The sequence below is a fragment of the Lepeophtheirus salmonis genome, chromosome 11 (assembly GCF_016086655.4).
Source record: "Lepeophtheirus salmonis chromosome 11, UVic_Lsal_1.4, whole genome shotgun sequence".
Classification (NCBI taxonomy): domain Eukaryota; kingdom Metazoa; phylum Arthropoda; class Copepoda; order Siphonostomatoida; family Caligidae; genus Lepeophtheirus; species Lepeophtheirus salmonis.
Window position 1 is genome coordinate 14,398,807 of NC_052141.2, and position 24,320 is coordinate 14,423,126.

Sequence of the window (24,320 nt, forward strand, 5' to 3'; positions counted from 1 at the left end):
AAACAAAATAAAAAGAGAGCTTTCCATATGCGTTCCAGTGTTCCCTGGCTTACATCTTATTTTCGTACTCTACCCTTGTAGGTAATTAAAAGTACTTGTACTTATTACTTTGAACGACTGCATCTAAGTCATTTCTGAGTATTTTTTAAATTATGCTTTCATTAAATACGGGAGACACATCAATACGTCTTAATATTAGGTATATTTTATAATAAAAAACCATCGATATAGAGAAGAAATCAATAATATATTATGAATAAGTGGATATTATGTACAAAACATGACAGGCTTATTTGAAATACATAAACTATAAATAAGATGTTAATTTATTATATATCTTGAATATCATAATATTGGAGTTCAATGTAATTATCTTACTAACATAACCGAATATGATGCCATGAATAAGCTAGTTTTGCCTTGTGGTTTTGACTATTCTTTCTAGAGAAATATATAAATCATAATACTAGGGAAATCAAATTTTCTAAAGCACTCTAATATTCTAACTATTGTTTTCAATCAAACAACATATAATTAGCTCGTCTGGCTCGTATTTAGTTATTTATTTATTTTTGTATCTTCGAGAGAGTAATATTCCATTATCCTAACAAGCAATTTAGCTGCTTAGAATATAATTTCTGAGTCAATAGTTTAGAGAATTATAACGACATTAAATTTAAAATCTACAGAAGTTTAAAAGTCACTGTTATATTTTATTACCCATAATTGTTCAACAGTTCCCAATAACTAATTATATGTATTAGCATAATAGAATAATGCATTGCAGCCCAAAATATGGAGAAAAGAAGAACAGTTTATCTTCGAGAGTTTAAAATAATCTTCCACTTTTCTTTGTCTTTTTTTTAGGTAAAATAGTCTTACGAGTACTATGGAAATTGGGAGTGAGGCTTATAGTGTTCAAGATGTATCACTGTCCATATTTGCAGTAGAGCACAAATTCAAACTTATAAATGGAATAGATAATTGTGAAAGAAATTATTCAGTAGTGATATTACAAAAAAATATCTAATTTGGACAATGCCAATTATGAAAGAACAATGTATCATTGGATCCGTCTTACTTTTTAAGTCTTTTCCAGTCTCCTTTACAGAATAAAAGATCCTCAACTTCAGTTGAAATGAATATCCAAGTATCAAATGACACGGTTTTCTTTTTCGTTAGACAAATACTTACTTCCACATAGCCACAACAAGGAATAATGTTCTCATCAAATTGAATGCGATGATATGATGGAGTCTTCAATTCTACGTCTTTTAAGGAGTTGAATAGATCCCATCCTGCAATGGATATGCAAGCAGATTCGTCCAAGTATGACTCCAATTCCAAATCATTATTTAAAGTAACATTCTTGCTCGACTCTTTAGTAAAGGCTTTCAACTTTTTATTTCCAACTTTCAGAGCCCTGAACTCTTTGTCAGTGCCTGGAGGATTGTCGAGGAAATATTGAATACACATTTGTTCATTTGATGATTCAAAGTCTTGCTCAATGATGATTTTATCTAACTCGATAATTGGTGGAGGAGATTTTCCATCAATGAATTTTGAAGCGACTGTCGCATAACTGGATTTGGATTCTAGGTCTTCCTTGAAATGTAAAATATTATCTGAGAATGAATTTGAAGGCAACAGGAGCTTGAGTTCATCAGACAAAGTGTTCCTCAAGGACTCTGTTATTTCCTTCGGAATCGCTTTAAATTCTTTGACTGTTTTATTTAAGTCAATGTTGGAGATCTTTGATTCGATTCTTTCAATTAATTTCCTCAGTGAGGCCACATCACTACTTTGTTTTTCTAAAATGGATAATTTATCCTTTAAAATTGAATTTTTAGTTCTTAGCTCCTTCATAGTCACAGAACATGTGACTCTAGGACAGGATTTAGAAGCCCGTATTTCCTTGAGCTCATTCTTCAGACTTAAATTTTCTTCTAGCACAGCGACAAGGATTCTATTATAGGATGACGATTCTCCTTGGCTACTTGACATACTGCTTTTGGGGTGGTTTTCTTCATATTTTTCAAAAAAGTGAGGAGGGTCCTCTTTAATTACTGGATGAGGCTCTGGAGACACAGACGACTCACGAAAGAAAGTGGAGCCCTTTAAGAGCTTCAGTTTGGAGCGCAGCTTTTCAATATCCTTCAAATCCTTCTCAATTGTTGAAGTATCCATATCTCACGTAGTTAATTATACTTTCTCTTAAGAATAATATAGATGTAAGTATAATTTAGTTATTTTACTGATAAACGTCACTAAAATTCAATCACTTTCTTATAAGGGAATTTATAAACCCAGTCTACTTGCACTACAATATCTCTGTAATATTTGATAACTGTAGAGAAATGGACACAAATATCTAGCTGAGGAATATCTTGTATGCTTCAAAAATGCAGGAAAAATAAATTAAAATTAGTAGCATTCTCCATTGGCCATTAGACGTCATCTGGTTAAATATTAATAATACTTACTTATACTAGTAAGTTATAACTTATAAATGATAAAAACTTACTAGTATTATATTTTATAATCTTTACCTGGCTACATTGATGTTAACATCAAATATGCGACGGATTTCAGTATTCTTGAACTAAAAGGAAGAAAAAGCGTGCAAGTAGGGATGCGATGAAAATCCTGTGCATTTTAAACTGAGTCCGACTAGGACTTACTAGGAATAACTCCCCAACAAATCCTCAGGGTTACGCCTCGTCTTTTATGAGCTCACACGAATATTTAATCACGGTATGAAAGTAATTTAATCTATTTAGGAAAAGATGTTCACTACTCAGGAATTAAATAATAATGACAACTCCTAAGGAAAAGAAAATTCATTCTTCAGACTACCAATTCCAAAAAAAAAAAAAAGGTCATCTAAAAAATAAGCCGGATTTACATCACTATTTATCCTCGATACCATAAATGCTTAGGTATATGTAAAGAAAATTATGGTAAAGTTGATATTAACACCCGTCCCTTCTACTATTTTGCTGATGCACTTGCACAGTTTAAAGAGCATATAATAATATCAATTTTGATTTAATCATATTTTTTCAAACATATCTAAATATATTAGTACATGACCCAAGCAAAAATATCCAACGACGACCCTGTTGGTTTTTCAAATAAAGTATTATGGTAACTCTGATATGTAAGAATTATAATTTTCTTCTGTGAAGACTAATCTTTGTAAATCCCGTACAAAAGACTTGTAAATGTTTTTGTTTGTTTTAATTTAATTAATTAAGATTTACTTTAGTATACTAGGTATATATTATAAACCGCCCCAAAAGTATAAATGCTAATTTCGACATCTGTCAACAATATTTAATTCATTGCTTGTATAGTTTCCTTCAACAACACATTTCTTTCGCTCGTAAAAATGTCTAGTTTTGTCCCTACAAACTACGATGTGCGGACATCATTGGTTTTCCGTTACCAATTGAAGAAAAACGCTTCTCAAGCCCATCCCATCAATGCTTGTGGAAGCTTACGGTGAACATTTTCTAAGCAGAGCACAGTGCTTCAGGTGGCTTCAAAAATTCCAAAGTGGTGATTGCGTCGTGAGAAATGAAGATGAAAGAAATGAAGGCAATACTGTGTGTGTTCTGGGACCAGTGTGGTGTCATATGTTACACCCTTCCACAACCCGTTCATGGTGATCGCTACCAACAAAAATTGGTCAATTTGAATCATGCTATATGCCAAAAAGGCCCAAAATATGAAGTCAGGCAACACAGGGTAATTTTCCTTGATGACAACGTACCCCAGCATCGCCCTATAGCCACCCATCAGTCTGTTGAATCGTACTATGAGGAATCTCTTGCTCATGCGGCTTACTCGCCAGATCTGGTGCCTTCTGATCATCACTTGATTGCATAGATGGGCCACTCACTCAATGATTTACGCCTCGATTCTTACACTGAAGCCAAAAAATGGATCGATGGCAAATTTGCAGCCAAAGACGAACATTCTTTTTGGAAAGGCATCCGTTAATTGCCTGAAAGATAGCAAAAATGTGTGGCTAGCGAAGGCGCATACAACCCCGGCCAGAACACGGACTCACTCGCCCTTAACTTTGTTTTACTAAAACCCAAATGTCCTTCATGCAACTGATGTAATATATCACACCGTACTATCAAAGGTATTACTATTCTCTCTCCCTAAACAACTAAGTTACCCAACGAAAAATGTTATCACGATGTTGATAAAATTGTATAATTTCTTCTGAAATTTGGTTAATATTTTCGGCCTCCCTTCCACAACAGATTCTAAAACTTTCCGCAGTACCGGATCTTCCATCGTCAATTTTGCTATTTCAAATGAACACTTGTCAGATGTTGGTATTAGTATCAGCTCCAATCATTTTGTCTGTCGATGGATGACTACCTTTGGGGTATCCTTCCCTCTTATACTAAAAAAATCCGCTATATGATGCGTTTCTTCCGGGATGTACCTTATATAAAAAGTCGTACTTCTCCATACGTACCTTAAATCTCTACATTTTTAGAGGGAAATCTGGTAATGGTCTAACTCCCAACAGACACTATAATGGCTCACAATCCTTCTCGATTTGAAATTTCTTCCTCCAAATGAATGCGGCAAAATATTCACGAACCCAAACCACTGCCAGAGCTTCCTTTTCTATTGGAGCATACCTCTTTTTAGCTTCCGCCAAAGTCCGACTTTCATACGAAACGGGGATCCATCCTTCTCCTTTCTTCTAGTAAAGCACTGCACCTACACCATGTGCAGATGCATCTGTATTCACACGATGCTCTTCCTTCCTGTCATATCTTCCGAACGTGTATGTTTTCAAAAGTTCCCTTGAATTTTTTTTTAAACATTCTTCATGCAGCTTGTCCCATACATAATGGGCATTTTTTGAATAAAGCGGGAAGTGGTGTCGTCAATTCCGTTATATTGGGAACAAACTTTGCAATTTGATTTACCATTCCCAATTATGATCTTTACTCTCCTACTTTTGTCGGTACTCTTGCCTCTTGAATTGTTCTTATTAGCTAATCGCTATACTACTTCCCCTCTATTTTTGACTCCGGATTCCGAGCCACGAGAGTAGAAATTATAAAAAAAAGTAATAAAATTAAATTAAATAAGAATTATTGAAACACATAGGCAGCTTTCAATCTATTGATAGATTGGTACCTTTCTAAAATTTCGAATGGGCCTTCATAGGAAGTGTCAATTGGTATCTTAATAGTAGGACTCATGATGAACGCTTTAGCCGCTTGACGTAGCTTCTTGTCCTCAGATTAAATTTTATCTTTCACTGAAATACGATGACTAGGCCTAGGATATATTCTTTTCACATACAAGCACATCTAGCAGAAAAAGAGATTGGATTTCTTTTCTAAATACTTCTTGAGCCGGAGAAACGCCGGCATCAATTCTAGGAGTCGTTCTCAGATCAAATAATACTCTGTGTAGTGCATTTCCACAACATTCTTGAGTCTCAGGTAGGTAAGCTCTCAATGTTTCTTTTAATGTGATATGTGCTCTGTCAATTAGTCCATTAGCCTGGAGATGAAAAGGTGTGCTATATTTACAATTGATCTGGAGATTACTATACATTAACTTCCATAATTCTGAGATAAACTATCTTCCCAGATCGTGATAGTGTTTCTTAGAGGCATTGCTTCTAACCATCTTGTACGTCGATCAAATATTGTAGGCAACTATGCTCATGCCATCGACTGGTGTGAATGGCCCAACAAATCTATGTGAAGGTAATTGAACTTTTGCTCGGGTACATCTACTACAGTTAGATTCTTGTTTGTGTAGGTCGTTATTTTAGTTTTCACACATATTCACCAACACGGATGCATTCATTCACATCACCCTTGAGTCCACATCCTAAAAATAACAACCAGCAATCTTTCTTACAGGAGTCTGTACTCCCCGATGACTCTCAGAGTGTACACACTTAGTTATTCTTTCGACTAAAGATGGAGGCACAACAAGCCGTGGGATAGGATTACAGACATCACAGATCACTTCATACCCGTTTATCTCAAGGACTTTGCGGTTTTCATCTAGAGCAACGGACTCATGCTCTGACAGAGTGGTAAACTCCTCGCAATCCACCAAATCCACCGTAATATTATTCATTCTTGACAAAAAATCGGCAGGGATATTGTCCTTCCCACTTATTTGATGCAGACTGGCTCCATACTCGGACACTTCTGCAAAATAACAGTGAACTTTATTAGACCATCTAGGATTTTTGGACTTGATAGCACCAATCAGAGGCTTGTGCTCCGTGTATACAACAATCAGACGTTCCTCAATGAATTATTTGAAGTCACGTAAAGCCTCCCTGAGACCAATAAACTCTCTTTCGATAGTACAGTAGCGCATTCGGGTTAAATTTAGAGATTTCTTACTCCACACGTTTCTACTGGAGCACCATTGGCAACAATGAGTTGAGGGAACACTACTTTATCAGGATCTGGAGCAAATAATGTTGGAAGTATAGACCACTGTGATCCCCTATCAATGAGAAATTCGATTCCGTTACTAGTCACAAGGAGGAGTTTGCTGGGGAGGGGGGGGACTATAGAGATTTAACATTGGGACGATTGCCCGACGCTATATAAGTTTAGAACAATTATGTGGGGTTCCACACTTGAGTGCGCCCTTCCCCCACTTTTTATGATAGAAACATTCTTCTTCTTTTCCAGTTCCACGATGTATGGGCTTATGGGTAAATTCGTCTTAGCTCAAATTCACGAACTGCGCTGAGCGTCCACTCCTCTGGTTATGTTCGAGAGATAATGTATCGCATGACTAATAATCTCAGTCACAGAGTGAGCACCAGGATTCTCAATCAGTTTAAAAAGTATTTCCATCTTGTCTGAGTTGAAATCTCGAATCCTTTGAGAATTTTGGACTTTAGGTCAGAGTAAGGAGTATCACTCAAACTCTCCTGCCCCATCGTCGAATAAATCAAGAACTTTGTAGTTCACAGCCGACAGCAAATGGTAATATTTTTCAGTTTCTTCTGAGACTGTACAAATTCCAGTTAGAGCCTCAAGTCGGCGAAACCAAGACTTGGGTTTGTACAGCCAAAATGGGGATAATTTTAACTTGCTCTACCACTTGAGGGTCTTCTACAACTCGGCCGCTTCTAGACATCACGTCGGGGTCACCAGTTTGACTCTTTTAATAAGAACTCATACTTACTTAGACTCACAAAACATACTAACTTTATTCTAATAAAATCTATAAACATTATTATTCAACACTAAAGACTTTAGGGAAGAACCGGTTATATTTACCGGTGTAGCTAATCGCTACATAGATATCGACGATGATTTGGATCCAGACATGATAGCTTCAATTGTTCCGCTATAAACAAAATCTTGTATTTCCTTCGCAAATCTATGTATAATATCCATAATATATCTTTGAATACTTAATATATTTTATCTTCATTTATATTGATTTCATATCTTGACTTCGAAAAAGCAAAAAAAAAATGACTGATGTACATAAAATCATTACAAAAAAGGTAATATCTTTCATAAGAACCTTCAAATTTGATCTACAAATTTTCATTTAACTGATATGATTAAGCTAGTCCAATGATTAGGTAGGATTCTTTTTTTATACTTTCACTTTGATTATACAATTTTTAAAACCTAAAATATATATTGGAAACTTCTTTTTGGTTGTGTTCTATGGTTACTGTATAATATATATTTTTTATTTTTGGATTTTTACTATTATTACATAAAACAAGGTATAATTAATGCTTTCAATATGTTATTTAAATTTAAATTTATACCTACGTTAATAATTTTAGTTATAAACCAAATTGAGCTTCAGGTTAAAGCCGAATAGCTTTTTGAACACAGTTCAAATTTAGTTTGTCTTTTAGTTCAGATATAACTGAGAATTTTTGATGTTTTTCCAGTGTTGAGCTTAATTATAGAAGTATTTTGAAGTTTGAATGAGGGATATAAATCTTTCATCTACAAAATGTGTTTGTACGAGCATATACATATATTCAGTACAAAAATATATGTCATTGAAATGAAGGGAATATATAACTTTCTTTGAAGAATTAATTAATTGTCCATTTGAAAAATATTACAACAAATAGATGAGAGAGGTTTCTTAAATTTAGATAAATCAAATAAGTTCTTTTCATACTATTAATATAAAAAATTGAGGATAATGTGTTCAGAATAGTTGTATAGATATCTTATTAAAGTGATACTCATTGCCAGAACCCAGTCTTATGGAATTAAGGTTTTTACTAGAAAATTCAATATTTGAAATTTAAAGTAATTTGAAATATTTTTTCCAAAAGAGTTAATTTTTTGTGAATAACTAAGTATTTTTGAAATTTATTCTATTTGCCTTGACGTATAATTGCGACGGGCTTGGTTATTTTTATATTAATATAATAGTATTTAAATTAATTTTTTAAATCCAAAATATTCCAATGTCAGACTTGGAGCTCACTCCCGGTTTAAAAATTCAAACACAACTATTTATTTTAATTAGTGATGCGACGATTCCAAAAAAATCCGGATTTTTTAATATTTTGAATGATAATTAAAAAATACCATTTTGCTAAATTTTTTGGATTATATAAATATATATATTTATTTATTTTTGTTTTTATTTATACAATCTGATATTCAAATTTTGTTTAATCTACAGCTATTAACAAAAAAAAATTATATTTAAAATTTTTTGGAAAAAAATTTACACGACTGCTATTTACAAAACAGAACATTTTTTGGAAAAAAAAATACAAAAGTTAAATTTGTAATCTAAATTTTTTTTGAGAAAAAATAAATCAATGATTTAATTTTTAGGAGAAAAATTTCAAAAATACTTAGTTATTACAGAAAATTAACTCTTTTGGAAAAAATATTTCAAATATTAAATTTTCTAGTAAAAACCTTAATTCTTTAATTAGGGAGACTATTTTTTTATAACTTAGGAAAGTAAAAAACATTTAAATACCAGTGATAAATAATAAAAATCGAAATCACAAATTTAACATTATTTTCCCGATACCGATTAATCGTCCAATCACTCATTTATATCATTCATCAATATTTTTATGATTGACAGCTAAAGAGTTTACATAGTTTTCCTTAGTTATTATTAATAGAAAAAGGTGAGCTTCTGAGATTTCGTTGACCTTTAAAATTTCCGCTGATATTCATCCATAATTATTAGCTCTACAAGTCGTGACCTTTATTGTATCACACAACCTTTCTTCCGAATAGAAAGAAAAAAAGGCCCGAAATCATCTGGTAGTTAGTCAAATAAGTCAATCATACCAACTTCTATATATCTCTCATGTAATCATGTAGAATAAATTATGAAATAGCCATGACGTATCAAGAGAGATGAGGGAATCAACAGCTGACAACAAAATACATTGGGTATTTTTGTGTTAGCGAGGTAACACTGTGTCTATTGTATTTTAATTATATGGCCTGAACTAAAGTATTAAAATGTTTTAGCTAGGACCAATAGTATCTTAACAACTAAGAATAAAAAGGAATATCTCCTCCCCCAATGATTGGCTCAAAGAGATTCAAAATACGATAACAAATTATAAATAATTTATTGCCTCACAGGACGTATCCTTGTAATTTCTAATTAATACTACTGATATTGACTGCATGACTCATGTAGTAAATAGTCATGAAACAGTTTTATGAAAGAGTCTTTCCCTTATACACAAAATTGCAAACGCCATTTATTACTCAGTCTCAGTTTTATAAACGTCAGTACTTGATAAAATAAAAGATAATGCCTCAACCAAGTCCCACAAAAGAAGTTAGCCTCATCGTTAAAGGATCCATCAAGTTTGGATTCGACTTATTCAACAAAGTGCTTAATCCTGAAGAAAATACAATTTTTTCGAGCTATAGTGTTGCAAGTGTTTTGTCCATGGCGAGTATGGGAGCCCAAGGGAACACTCTGAAGGAGTTGAAAGAAGTCCTAAATTTAACAGATGATGATCAAGTCTTAAAAACTGCTTATTCAATCATATCTTCAATTACCAAGTCTGATGAGAACATCAAGCTCGAAATTGCTAATGGCATATTCCTTTCAACTCAAGTGGACATTAATAAGAAATTCTTTAATGACTCCAGGAAGTACTTTTTGTCAGAGGTTGAAACCACAAACTTTAAGGACACGGATGCAGCTATATACAAATTGAACAAATGGATATCAGACAAAACACATGACAAAATCAAGGACTTATTTGCTGAAGGCTCAGTTGATCCATCTACTATAAGTGTTTTAATTAATGCTATATATTTCAAAGGAAACTGGTTGGAATAGTTTAATTCAACTCCCACGTCAGACAAACCATTCCATGTATCTCCGGATCAAACTGTAGAAGTTCCGACGATGTTTAAAGACAAAGAATTTGCATCTGAATATGTCGAGGTTTTAAAATGTACTATATGTGCTCTACCATATTAAGGAGAACGAATGACGATGTATATCCTTCTCCCCAAAGAACGATTCGGACTTACAGAAGTCGAGGCAAAGTTATCCTCAGAGTTATTTGATCCCTCCATACTTGATAAAATTACACGCAAGAAAAATAAGCCTATATGTTTTCCCAAATTCAAGATTGAATCTACTCATGATATTAAGGCAGGTCTTGAGTTACAAGGAGTAAGCGACATATTTAGCCCGAAATGTGATTTATCAGGAGTAGCAGGTGCTCCAGGAGATATATATGTGTCTAAAGTGATTCAAAAAGCAATGATTGAAGTCAATGAAGAAAGAAGCGAGGCTGCTGCAGCTACTGCTATCCTAACAAATCAGTGTTGTGCTTTGACAATACTGGATCCAGTTGTTGTGGATCATCCATTTACATTCATGATCAGGGATAATTCAACTGGACTCATTTTATTTTCTGGAAGAGTCGTGAATCCATTATTTTAATGGAACAAGTCCAACATAATTAATATTTTTATTCAGTTTAATTATCTAATAAATATTTAAATGTTAAATGTAGCAATGACTACCATAACTCTGACTAATTAAATTTATGATTAAACTAAATGATCAGCTTTTAATTATTAAGAAATCCTAAGAATTGATATGAAGCCTTCCATAAAAGCATTCAATAATATTGTTTTTGAATTCATTAATTCGATTAATTTTACTCATTATAATTATCAATTTAAATTTTAGCATGATATTGAAACATAACAAGTTAAAATATTTAAAAAATGAGGAATCATCCGTTTACTAACATGGTAAAATTTATTTAACTCCAATACAAATATGACAAACAGTATATTAATTAGGCTATTATGAACAAATAGATGAAATTAACATAATTACGAGCAGGAATACTTGAAAACATACACCCAAAATGAAATCATGATTCCCATAAGAAAACATCTTATATATACAAAAAGAAACATATCTATCTTCCTCCTCCGTGTTTGCTGCCTAGCAACAGTTTTTTTTTCTTCTAGCTCTATCTACTATTAAAAATAAGAGGCGAAGGGAAGATTTTATTAGCCAGTTAATCCGTCTTGGACGAACCCTTATTAGAATTCAACTGTTCCATAATTTTTCATTTAGTAACATGAGGGGGAGATTGCTTTAACCAGTTAATTTGTCTTGTATTGCTGCAAGTATGCGCATTCTATTGAAGCATTGGATATTACACAGGATACTAATTTATTTGGAGGTTAAGTAATTTTAAAGTGGTTATGTAGTTGGTACATGTATTAAGCGATCTATACTTTAGGATGGGTTAGGAGTAGGTTAGTTTATTGAGATGGAGTTGAACAGGGTTTAATTTAAAAAGGTTATGATAATAAACTTTTTAGTTGTGATATTAAAAAATAATAAACATAAAAATTATTAGTCATAAATTTGGTTTAGATACATACTGAGAGGATTGTTACTGTTGATTGTTTATTGTTACTGATTATTTGGTATCTTTGCAACTTGGCGCAAACCTTGATGAACATAACCTTTCTTTTTATCAAACCAAGGAGGCTACCCACAAAAAGTTTTGCGTTCGTGGGTTTTTTAATTATTGTTCTGGAATAAATTAGGTACTTTAACATTTAATTCAAATAATTTATTTGAATTTTTAAATTATTTGACCACCACCATTTTGTGTCCAAATACGTCCCCGCCCCGTACGTCCGTGGAACGGACAGGTTCAGGTCTAAAGCTTTAGCTCATAATAGTCTTACATATACAAAAATAAACTTTTGAATCTTCCTCCTCCTCCGTTTTTTCTGTCTAGCAACAGTTTTTATTCTCCATTCTAGTATTAAAAATTAGAAGGGAAATCATATTAGTCACTTAATTTGTCTAGGATAAAGACTTTTGAGAATTCAATCTGTTCAATAATTTTTCAGTTAGTAACATTAAGGGGAGATTGCATTAACCAGTTAGTTTGTCTTGGATTGCTGCAATTCAAACGAACATTTGTGAGAATTTAATCCGTTCAATAAAGCCAAATCGTGACATTGTGAGTATGTTACGAAAGAGTTATAATCTATTTTCTCCCCGCGTATTAAGTTGCTCGAACAGCTGATCATTAAGAAGTTTCTCGTTGCATAAGACACCCTAAATATATACATCTTTTACGATACATTAAATTGAAAATTCTAGGAATAGTGCCGTCATAGACTATGGGTGGTTGCGTGTTTTGTCAAAATCTGCCTGTCTTGCCCAGGAGTCGGTACAATACATCAGATTGAAAATTCTAGCAAGCCCGATTGCATGATGGTCTAACCTTGTATTTCTATTAACCTTGGTTAATGCTAGCTTTATGAAATTTCGTCAAATGATAGATGAAATATTTTGATTTAGTAATTTATGTTTAAAAATAAAGTGAATTTTATACTTATTAGTTATTTTAACCTTGAAAAATAGCCAAAAACAGCACAACTATGAGCTGTTTAGGACACTAATTTGAACTATTTAATTTTAAATTATAATACGTCATAACTAATATGTACGTCATACATAAATTTATTGTATTATTATAAAAGTATAAAGTATTATATGATCACTTTATGTTTTCTTTCCTTACGATAATAAATTTGATTGATTTACTACCCCCGACCTTGGCTGACATGAAATGCTACGACAGCGCCCTTAAGCAATGCACAGTTGTATGATGTCCTCATGAAAAACGGAGAGTAACACTGAGTATTTCTTGGGGAGTTATCTTCTATGAAATTAAAGCAAAATTTGTCTTTTAGTCGACCCCTTATTACTCCTGGAATGCAGAGCACTAGCTTTAGTACACTTTAAAGTTATATATATATATAGTTATTATATATAATTAACAACGATACAAAAACCCAACAATTAATTAAGATGTTTCCAGCTTTATATCTATATTTCTCAATAATTAATTAATCAAAATCATATCCGAACATAAATTTAGATAACAGGGACAATGAGTTATATTTCCCATTTGTAAGAACACCATTCAAATATTTATAGCATAATACATTAAGTTGAGTATAGAAAATATAGACATAACGGTTTAAAAATGTTTTAACGTTATGATTAATGATTGGAAAGCAATTTGTATCTCAATAGAAATGCATGTGAAAGAAGCAGACTACAATTGATTTAGGATTCATTTCTTCCAGGACCCGCCAAGGGTTTATCACGTTCATCCCAAAGAGAAACTCCATCACAATCACAAAAACGTTTTGAGTTTTGAAAAAGCCCCGAGGATCGAGCTATGATTCCACATGCCAATTTAACCCCGGTATTTCCATCAATCTAACGAAAGATTCAATCCACTTTTTAATTAATTGTTCCTCCTGTTTAATATATTAAAAGATAGCTTACCGAAGAGGAGGAACTGGTTCCTCGACCAAAATCATCTGGCTCACTTCCGACTGCTACAGACCTTCCAATCAAGTCCCATACCTTAATAAGTTTATCTGAAATCCTAAAAATTGCTCGTCCTTCCTCATTCGCTAAAACATTTCCCAAGTCTCCTACATGTCTTTCCTTATCCAACGGGCTTCCATGCCTCATATTTCGAGGGTTATAATGTCCACCTAAACTATTACAGCCCTGACTAAGGTCCCCAGATTCATGGACTGCTAGACCGTGATATCCAGGGCTAAGACCATCAATAGTACCGTCGATAATACAGTTTTCATCATCAACTTGCGTAAACCGAATAACACCAATAGTCTTTTGATTTATTGAAGACCCAATAGTTCCTCCAAGCATTGCAACGGCAGATGACAATCCTGATTGTAATGTCTTTCCTGAGGAGCCCACCACTACTGCTCTTTTACCCGTTGACTCTATGAGACACTTAATGTCACTTGTTGGCTGGACTGACGAAACTACAACAGACTGGGATTTCAAATCAATGTCATAACTAGATATACCATCTTGTGCAGCCAATTCGGATGAAATTTTCTTTACACAGTTTTGGCAAGTCATATTGACTTGGAACTCCACGACGGTTTCTACCATGACTGCTATAAATTAGATGACAATGGAATTAAAGATCCGTAGTGAGTAATGATTCTATACATACATTCAACCATGTTTATTATAATAAATCAATTCAACAATAATTATTTTAATATAATTATAATCATTCTCCCTCAAAAGCATGTGTCACAAATCATTGGAGTGTCAAAAGTCTATTCCAACCAATACTTGGTCTTTACATTCAATTTATTTTGACGAGCAAATTCAGGATTGAATTGAGAGTTATACTTTCTAGTCGGACCTTCTTGAGCTGGAGTTTTTTCTTCAGGTCCTGGATCTGCACTTAGACCATTCTTGATGCGAGACTCTCTTACTCTCTCTTTATTCTCTCGTTCAAGTCTTTCTAATCTTAGTAGATCCAGCATTTCTTTCTTTTTGGATTTTTCCGCAATTTTAGATTCATTGCCACTGCTGAATGAATCAGATGAGGAGGAGGAAGAGTGTCTTTGTCGTCGTCGCTTGTGATACTTTTTCTTCTTTGATTTTTTCGACTTTTTTTTCTTTGTATATGGAGAAGAGGAGGAGGAGGAGCGATGTCGTCGATGCTTCTTTTTCTTCTTGTGGGAGGTTACAGGATTTTTTTCCTCTGACGACTCTGTGGCAAGGCGTTTGACACCGGATGTACGCAAATAACCCCTAATGTCTCCTAAAGGATCCATTGCCTCCTTTCTACTCGGATCCTTGATACTCGTTTCATCAATCTTCTCTCGCCCCTTTTCCCACCAGGCCTCATCCACTCTTTCCCCACCCAAATACGTCAAAATCCCCATTTTCTTCTCCCAATCCTCTTGATCCTTCTTCTTCTCAGCTTGATTCTCTTCATTTGAGTTCTTTGTTGTTTCACCTTCTTCAAGATCCTTGAAAAAATTGACATGCTCAAAGGAGGTAGAGGGAAGAAGGGGCTCGGCGACGTCGGACCTATTCGCATTGGCTTTACTTCGTAGTAGTTGAAGTCTCACTTCTCGATCCGCTACTTCAATCCTCCGTTCCTAAAATGCATTAAATAATGATCCATTAAATTTAATATAATTCAAAATCCCGCCACACCACTCACCTTCTCTTTCTCTTCCTCAGCAGCCTTAGCCTCATCTCTTCGAACTCGGTTGATATTATCCCGTGTACGAACATGCCACCTAGTATCATAATAATATCCAAGATTAAATTAAATTTGATATTTAATTTATTTATCACCTTTTTTTTGGTAATATATTCATGTTATTGATGGATCAGGTGTTGTTATTGACTTGCATCATTCCTGACGTAATCTATGATGATTTAAATCAGAATGACCAACGTGAGTTTTTGGCCATTTTTACCGGCTTTCCTCACAATAAGAAAAAATAATATATTAACAACTGTTGTTTAAGTATTCATTGTATTAGGATATTATTATTGAATAATTTTTTAATGTTGTGTATGTATGTATTAAAAGCAGTTACATATTCCATGAATGATAGAACTGTATTTGAAATGTAATACTCTTATGTAACTTATATAAAGAAGCATACAAGGGATAGAAGTTGAAAAGTAGGTGAGAGTTCATTTTTCATTGATGTTATTATTAGTTGAAATCTAATAGCATTTCTGAAATGGAACAATCTAATCAACATAGTAAAGGTATTTTTATAATTCTAAACGTAAAAGATTGTAGCTAAACCTGGTAACATTTATTTATTTATTCATAATATTATCAAAATTGCAATAGTTCAACATAGTTCTTAACCTTTGATAAATAATATTAACAGTACTAGCAATAGAGTCAAGGAATATCATGTCGATGGGAAAACAACTTGTGACTCGACGAATAATAAACTTTTTCCTTCCAGATCGAGTTCGCTCATTTGCATCATCTGTCGTATTAAACCCTACAATAGACTATGAAGAATTTGAAAAATACCGTAAAGAGCATTCCAAGAGGTAAAGCCAAAGGGATTTTATAGCCATATTAAGCTCTTATTATAGAAAAATTATTTGATATTTATGCCAAATGACGCCCTCTACCTGGATATATAATGAATGATTATTAATTATATTATCAAATACACTCTTATTTTATAATTATATTCACATGATTTGACCAATTTAATGATGTATGACATGATTTATTTAATACAGCGTGGTAATTGTCGATGTTCGTGATCCCGATGAACTGATATCACCTGGAGCCATTTCAGGTACTGTCAATGTACCTTTGGGAGAAATAGCAAATGCCTTTGGCGAATTAAATGTTAATGAATTTTCTGCGAAATATGGTGTAGAGAAACCCAATGCGACAGATCCCCTAGTTTTCTTTTGCCTCAAAGGAATTCGTTCTCAGAGTGCTATGGACACAGTTAAAGCCTTAGGATTTTCCAACACTGCCAATTATGTCGGATCATATTTGGATTGGGCAGAGAAAAATAAATCTTAAATTACCTTTTTAGAATATTCATAGTTTTAGTTAAATGTATTTATTGAATTTTATGAAATATAATTGATTTCCACAATATAAGGTGTATGTACAGTTAATTTCACCATGACATTTATCCAAATTTGAAACATGCATCGATGATCATCGTGCATCGGTCATATACCTCTGAGCATGTTCCACTTCCTATATACTTAGTATACCATCTTTTAATTATACATTTATTTCTTCATATTTAGCCACGTAATGATGGATTAGACAAAAAGAGATGCCAATGAACTGGGGAGAAAGTTAGTCATGAAAAATTTAGTCTGTCATCATCATTAGTTGTAAATACTAAATAGTACTATGCAAATATATAATTTTCAAGTTTTAAAATGGTAAATCAAGGCGGAAAAAATATAAATATATATTATTATACTATATAATGAATTCTTTTTTTATGATCTAGAAGAATTTTATTTATTCAAGGAAGTGTTTTTAAGGAACATCGCCACTAAGAGTATCATCAACCACCAGGACTATGATTAACTTAAAAAAGTTTGTAAAGAACATCAGAGGCATGGGCTAATGGTTAATTTATGAAACTTGAAAGTACATATAAGTTTACTTCACAAATTTCAAATGTGTTCTATATTCTCTACAATCAAAATTGCCCAAACCCTCTAAAGTCTAAATTATTAAACTGCATAGAGCTACTAGCCTCATAGTATCTTAGTCTTGTGAATTGTCAGAGAAAAGTGTAGCATTGGCATTGCAGTGAGAGGTTGATTGTATTGTTGTTCCTCGGTTACGAGTGCATACATTATGTTTAGAACTTATGAATGTATTAGCAATAGTCAGAGAGATGTTGATCCATTTCATTTGTTGTTCATGTTCTTAAATATCTTATATTCCAAATATTTTCTTTATACCTGCCTCAAATGGTCTACCTAGAACTATACATTCAATCTATATTGTTAGTCTCTGGACTCAATAGTACTTATACTTATTATTAGTACTTTTTCAGGACAAAAGTAATAAAAAATCGAAATCCAGTGGATCTTTAAAGATGATGTGGTGCGAATACTTTGAAAAGTCTTTCCGATCATATAACAGTTACATTTGGATCCATGGATGAAGCAAATTTCTTATCGAAAATAACTGGTCCTCTTGTTTTCCTTTGTCAAGGGCAAATAAGAGCCCGGAAGGCGATTTTTGTTAGCCTCTTAGGATTTCATAATATAAGTACGCTCATGAATTATACAGGAACATGAGTATTGAAGTGAAGGAGTAAGCTGTCGCCTGCTTAATTGATTTAATTTGGACACTTTAAATGATTTAAAAATCAATACTTGCATACAAATAATTAATTCGACATGTATTTTTTCTAGTTTCTTTATTGGATCGTAGCTACTTTATTGCAGGCAAATGCTTATTAATTTGATTAAGAATGATAACAATTGGTGAAATACTATAAAGTGAAAACATTGTTTAATATCAATATGATACAAAAATTAACCAGTATAACTGTTAGAGCTCATCCTTATCTTGAAGAGGTGGAGCTGGCTTATAGTTTTCACGATCTGAGTTCCAATAGACAGGCATGCTCTGCCAAAAGTTCATTCTTTCATGATTTGGCAATCCAAGATCCATTCTCATTTCGTTACCAATATCTAAATGAGTTGCATTGTTGGGATCAACTGGATGCCAAACAAAGTCATCAATGCCCTCCCCCATTTTGATGACAGGCTTTCCATCAGTGGCAAAACTGGTAAAGAGTTGAATGAAGCGTTGAGAAAATATGAGATCATCATGAGGTAGTGGACGAAAGGCTCCAGATAAAATAGGAAATAAATAAATCAGATCATCTCCGTTACCAACACCATAGGGAATGTCTCTTTGTATTACTTGTGGAGGATGAGAATTTGTGTCCATTTGAGTGAGGGAATTAACTCCCTTGTAACCAAAATGATATACATAAACTGGAGCTTGACTTTTGATAGATTGGATTTTAGAGGCAGTATCCACAGGATGAGCATAGCTAGAGTCCGACAAGGCATCAACCAAGGATTTGGCGTTCTCCTTTGTCAATTCCTTTCCATTCCAATAATAATCCATTACTTTTCTAGCCATCATTTTAGGTGCTTCGGATTGTCCATCATGGAATCCAAACATGAGAGGTCCAATTTTTTCAAAGTCCTCTTCAAATTCTCTCACGTTCCTCATCTCTGAAAAGAAGGCAGAGCCTTTGAAAGCACCTTCGTCATCAGTTATTCCTGCAATCCAAGGAACATGTTGGAAATTTCCAGCTGTCATGAGATCAATAGGTTCGTTAGGCATAAAAGACAAAGCTGCTTCAGGATCTACTCTGGGACTCCATGCGTTGACTGGCTCTTGATTTTGATTCAAATGTTTCCACTCATAAAAATTGGGATGAGTGTTCATCATTTTTTCCATTTCTATTCCTCTAATGCATTCAATCATTTCCTTGGACTTATCAGCATCATAAGGACATTCCAAAAGTCTGGCCAATTTCTTTGCACGCTCCAGGGGTCTTTTCAAACTCGCCCACCAAGAGAGAGCAGAACCAGAGAGGGAAATTGCTCTATGGAAAAGACCGCGACTCAAAGAAGAGAGCATATGATAATGTACGGAGGCACCTCCAGCTTGTTGACCCATAATGGTGATGTGATTAACGTCTCCACTAAAAGCATCGATATTGGTTTTAACCCATTGTAGAGCTGCAACCTGGAAAAAATGAAGTATAATTTTAAATATTGTGGAAAAAAAAGTTAGCGACAACATACTTGATCCAACATTCCATAGTTTCCAGGAGCATATTGATCTTCAGAGGACAGGAATCCAAACATTCCCAATCTATATTGAATGGTAACAAGAACAATGTCTTCATCTAGAAGGTAATCAGGCTCGTAGTCAGCGGCAGATCCACGGACAAAGTTTCCTCCGTGAATCCAAACAATGACTGGACGTTTTTTATTAACAGCCAAGTCGCGGGAAAATACATTGAGCCATAGGCAGTCTTCCTCACCTATTAGATATAATATATATTAATAAGTAACACAAAATCATAATTAAATCATTACAATAAATAATTTAATTGAAATAATTTGAGCATTTAATCGGATAAAGCAACAACAATTTCGTTGATCATTCATAATCTACAGATTCACTGAACTATTTTTCATGCTATTGTTCACCTATCTACAGGTTTAATTTAACTTAGCCCATTTTTCTCTCAATAAATGTACCGCTTATATTATAAACCACGTCATCTTAGATATGTAAAAAAAATTAAATTACAAAAAACAACAACAATAAAAGGTGTGCCACATCCAAAAAGAATGCAACAAGTTAAACTTACCAATCCATACATCAGGCTTATAGTACATATGCTGAGGACAGAAATGCCCATTTTTCTTCGCTTCACGGATACCATCCCATCTAGGAAAGGGAACAGGAGCTTTAAATCTCAAATCTCCCACAGGGGGTCTTACATGTCGGATCCCTCTAAAAGCAAGGATCCGTCCCCCCGTCCGCGTTTCCTCAATGGTTCCCCATAACATTCCAGACTTTGTAATAGCCACCGGGAACTCCCATTTCCCTTGTACTTTAATTTCACCTTCTTCCCGACTTCGATCCTCACCCGTCAAAATATCTCCATGTTTGGGCTCAGCATTTTCAGCTGAGGGTTGACTATGTTTCTCTTGTGGCTCGGCTTCCTAGAGTATTTGATAAATTACATGTCATTATATTTGGATATTATTTAATTGATGGATCCTTTGAGTAGGAACACATTAATTTCAGTTCGTTCTCTTCAAGGACACTTGATATAATAGTTTATTAAGATAAATAATATTTTCTTACATGATGGGATAGAATCGGCTCTCTCTCCGTATCTGGTCTACTTCGACATGCGCCGATATGTGCAGTGGACAGAAATATTACTGCAAGTATGATCTCTTTTCTCATGATCTTCTTCAACTGAACCATCCTTAAAATATTATGCATAATACAGATATGAATTCCTACGGGAGGGTTAAAAAACCCACCGACAAACTTACCTTGAATATTAAGATTGTCAAAAAAGGGAAAAAGAATATAGTACTTAATGGTATGCGAGTACTTTTTGTTGGAAATGATTATAACTACTCTTTGAGTAGCAGGTAGTTTGTAGGCTACTTGGAATCACAACTTCCCTACGTATATGATGTGTTTATCTGCGTTTGTTCAATCCAGCTTGAAGAAAGTATTTTTACTACTGAAGAAGAATTCATTGAGTAAAGGAAGGATTTTTCATACCAACGCGCGTCTTATAACCATTTTTAGCGTTAGATACAAGTCGCTAAGGCTTACCTGAGCTTCGACGTGGAACTTCACTTGATTCTATTATAGGGGTTTATCGTCGCATTTGGCCTTTGACTATAGATTTTTTTTTTAAATCATTCTTTGTTATAACAAATCTCTGATTTTACTCCAAGGGTATATTCAAGGATATATTATTATTTTGTAAATATACTTATTTATAGTTTGACCTCATGTTAGTACGTATTATATTTGTTATAAATCAGAGTTTGAAAGAAAGTTGACCCCGGAAGTATTCTAATTCATTATTGTAAAATTATAAATATCAAATCATCCTAGAAATACATTTGGATATTAATTAAATAAATTCGTTAAAATGTTGACTTTTACGTAAATGCAAAAAAAAAATATCCATGAACATTGTATTTTAAAGGACATAATATGTACAATCTTGAACAAAAATTAGGAAAAGGAGTTGAAAAGTATTTTATGTTGTGTACAAGTTGTAACTTGTATAAGGAAACTGTACTAAGGAGACTGATGGCTCATTTTAAATGAAGGATTAGAAGTCTTTAGAACAAGGATATAAAATACTAATCTATGATTTGAGTAAGTTATATTCAAATTTGTGCCATGAATTAAGATATCTGAGATTTTTTTTCTAAATTTTCACATAAAAACGATCAATTTATCATTCTATTATTGTGACGATTAAGTGCAATTTGTTGCACACTCAAGGGTTAATACGAATAGTTTGTTGATAGAAATGGAAGATAACTATTCGTATAAGAATACAAATGTAATAAAGGCTCAATTTTGAAAAAAAAAATCATTTTAGCTTGCTTATGGTTTGACGTGTCATAATCATTTGATATATTACATAACTAAGTAAGAAGTTGAATTCGAATACTTCACTCCAAAATCAATCATTTTCATTTTAGGCTATACAATAGAATAGGGGTTGCCAAAGTGGGGGTCGCGAGACACAGATATGGAGTTGCGAAATGCATACCAAAAATAAAAACAATACAATTTTTTTTTACTATTATCAAAAAATTGTATCATATATATTTATATATATGAGTTGATATTAGAATAAAACAAAGCAATTTTAGCCTAGGTTTAGTTGTTTTAATGAATAAGGCCTCAGCCTAAAGAAGAAACAGGAGACATAGCAGCAGCTTAGTACAGCACATCTTTCAGGTAAACCCCTCTTTAAAATAAGAGTCACTAAATAAAATAGCTGACACATTTCCCCATCAGTTTTTTTTCGCATCTCTGAGCAGCTGTGACCAGAGATACTCTGTTTTTTTTCTTCACTGTTTCAACTGTTAAAAAGCAGTTAGTGAATGAGCATCTGCTTCATATGATCGAGCTCTGATATCAATGTGTGCGTCGGTCGAGTGAGCGGGCCCAATGGCCTGTGTGTGTCCACACTGTCTGGGAGAACAGACATGCGCACGCATAGTGCATGTGTGTGGCTGTAGGCAACGTCATGGTAGAAAATATGAAATTAATGGTGATTCTAAAAGTTTTTGGGAAAAGTAATACCCCCCCCCTAAAAAAAAAAGAATCTTAGCCACGGTCCTTATAAAAAAAGGCCGTAATTAATTTGTTCAAAAACCAGCCTTGAAAAGTGGGCTTGTTCTAGTTGGTAATCTGAACATGTCCCCCTCCCCCTCAAACTCTTGTTATTATTATTAAATTAATGAAGACAACCTCTAAGTATAAAGTAATAACTACTCCGTTTGATCATGAAAGACAGCGTGTAACCCTATGGGTTTGCTTTGGATTATAAATGTAAGTCCTTTTTTAATTCGGAGTTGAATTAAGGATTGATATTTGGGTAATTCCAGCCTAAATGTCCTTGCGATATACGGAGTGGGATTTGTATTTGTTTCCTTTCACTCACAGCAGTTCGCAGCTCATCTAACATGACGTCATGACAGCTAAGCTGCTCTCCTCTAAAACATTCTTTAAATTGTCATTAATTAATTAACTGTCTTTAATTTTTGCCTTTTTTTTATTTTTACAAACCGGTATGACATTTTTTACATACAACACACTATTCAGAATTTTCCCTTGAAAGTAAAAAAAAGATAGCATTATTGCATGATTTTAAATTAGGTCAAGGTCCCGTAGGGATTTTGCCTCCTTGTTACATAGTTATAACAAAGTAACTCGATTTCTTTAAATTAAATCCATATTAATTGATTGCTTAATCAAAAAAAAAATCAGCAAATAAAGGATATCATCGCCATTATTTGGATGGAACAATCAATTAAATGAATCGATCAATAATCGTAAATAATAATATTATCAATTGCCTGTTTTTTTTGTTTTTTTTTGTTTTTTTGAAAGGAAGTATGGAAGAATTGTGTGTATTTTCTATGATGATTTAATAAATATTTAAGTCATTCTTAAAGATATTTCAATATTAAAACTACATCCTGAGTGTTTAAATGTGTTTCAACCATCATTTGACAAAAATTTATTTATATTACAGCTGATCACATATATATGTTATGTTCTGAGAAAGTGTTTAACTTTAATTAAGGTGAATTGATTGTTTTATCAATAAATGGATAAAAATATAATTGTAGATTACTATATTTGCTACTAAATTGGTTTGTTAAAAATTGCTATACATATTTAATTACTAAGTAAACTACATTTAAAAATATACTTGTAGCATAATTAATGGATTAAAAAAGTTGGCAGATTATTTGTTTTGGGAAAAAATTTCAAAATCCATAGCTATTCTCAAAAAAAATCAATTTTTTTTTTTTAAATTTGAATATTAAATTTTTTGAAAGATAATTTTTTAAATTTAATTTTTTGGAAAAAAAAATTGACTATTACATTTTATCAAAAAAAATATCAAGAATCAACAACTATTTACATAAAATTTCAAATTTTTGGAAAAAGAATTCAAAAATAAATTTTTTGCGTTTTACTAGAAATTTTTAAGTCAGAATGAAAAAAATTTACTCGAAAATAGGGGTAAAATTTATTTTCATTGGTGAAATTATAATGCAGTGAATAGCTTTGGATTTTTAATTTTTTTTCCAAAATA

General features: G+C 33.1%; 4 protein-coding genes and 1 pseudogene across 5 annotated transcripts; 2 read left to right on the forward strand and 3 right to left on the reverse strand.

Annotated features, from left to right (window-relative positions):
• The first annotated feature begins 9,486 nt into the window (after window positions 1–9,486).
• On the forward strand, window positions 9,487–11,085 carry LOC121126139 (leukocyte elastase inhibitor-like; annotated as a pseudogene).
• Window positions 11,086–13,375: 2,290 nt separating this feature from the next.
• On the reverse strand, window positions 13,376–14,716 carry LOC121125982 (copper chaperone for superoxide dismutase-like). The gene is made up of 3 exons (XM_040721256.2): window positions 14,576–14,716; window positions 13,867–14,516; window positions 13,376–13,797 (listed from the first exon to the last, which is right to left on the reverse strand). The coding sequence occupies exons 1-3, from the start codon at window positions 14,583–14,585 to the stop codon at window positions 13,642–13,644; spliced, it is 816 nt and encodes a 271-aa protein (XP_040577190.1). The 5' UTR covers window positions 14,586–14,716; the 3' UTR covers window positions 13,376–13,641.
• Window positions 14,573–15,869, reverse strand: LOC121125981 (leukocyte receptor cluster member 1 homolog). The gene is made up of 3 exons (XM_040721254.2): window positions 15,724–15,869; window positions 15,587–15,665; window positions 14,573–15,521 (listed from the first exon to the last, which is right to left on the reverse strand). The coding sequence occupies exons 1-3, from the start codon at window positions 15,744–15,746 to the stop codon at window positions 14,685–14,687; spliced, it is 939 nt and encodes a 312-aa protein (XP_040577188.1). The 5' UTR covers window positions 15,747–15,869; the 3' UTR covers window positions 14,573–14,684.
• Window positions 15,870–16,005: 136 nt separating this feature from the next.
• On the forward strand, window positions 16,006–17,023 carry LOC121125980 (uncharacterized). 2 transcript variants are annotated; one of them, XM_040721253.2, is made up of 3 exons: window positions 16,006–16,149; window positions 16,359–16,449; window positions 16,648–17,023. In XM_040721253.2, the coding sequence occupies exons 1-3, from the start codon at window positions 16,122–16,124 to the stop codon at window positions 16,940–16,942; spliced, it is 414 nt and encodes a 137-aa protein (XP_040577187.1). In that variant the 5' UTR covers window positions 16,006–16,121; the 3' UTR covers window positions 16,943–17,023. The 2 variants fall into 2 exon arrangements, with proteins under 2 accessions (XP_040577187.1, XP_040577186.1); XM_040721252.2 differs by lacking the exon at window positions 16,006–16,149 and having other exon boundaries at window positions 16,228–16,449.
• A 1,268-nt stretch (window positions 17,024–18,291) lies between these two features.
• LOC121125935 (carboxylic ester hydrolase) lies at window positions 18,292–21,200 on the reverse strand. The gene is made up of 5 exons (XM_040721202.2): window positions 21,004–21,200; window positions 20,807–20,933; window positions 20,304–20,661; window positions 19,729–19,970; window positions 18,292–19,669 (listed from the first exon to the last, which is right to left on the reverse strand). The coding sequence occupies exons 2-5, from the start codon at window positions 20,930–20,932 to the stop codon at window positions 18,452–18,454; spliced, it is 1,944 nt and encodes a 647-aa protein (XP_040577136.1). The 5' UTR covers window position 20,933; window positions 21,004–21,200; the 3' UTR covers window positions 18,292–18,451.
• Between the last annotated feature and the right edge of the window lie 3,120 nt (window positions 21,201–24,320).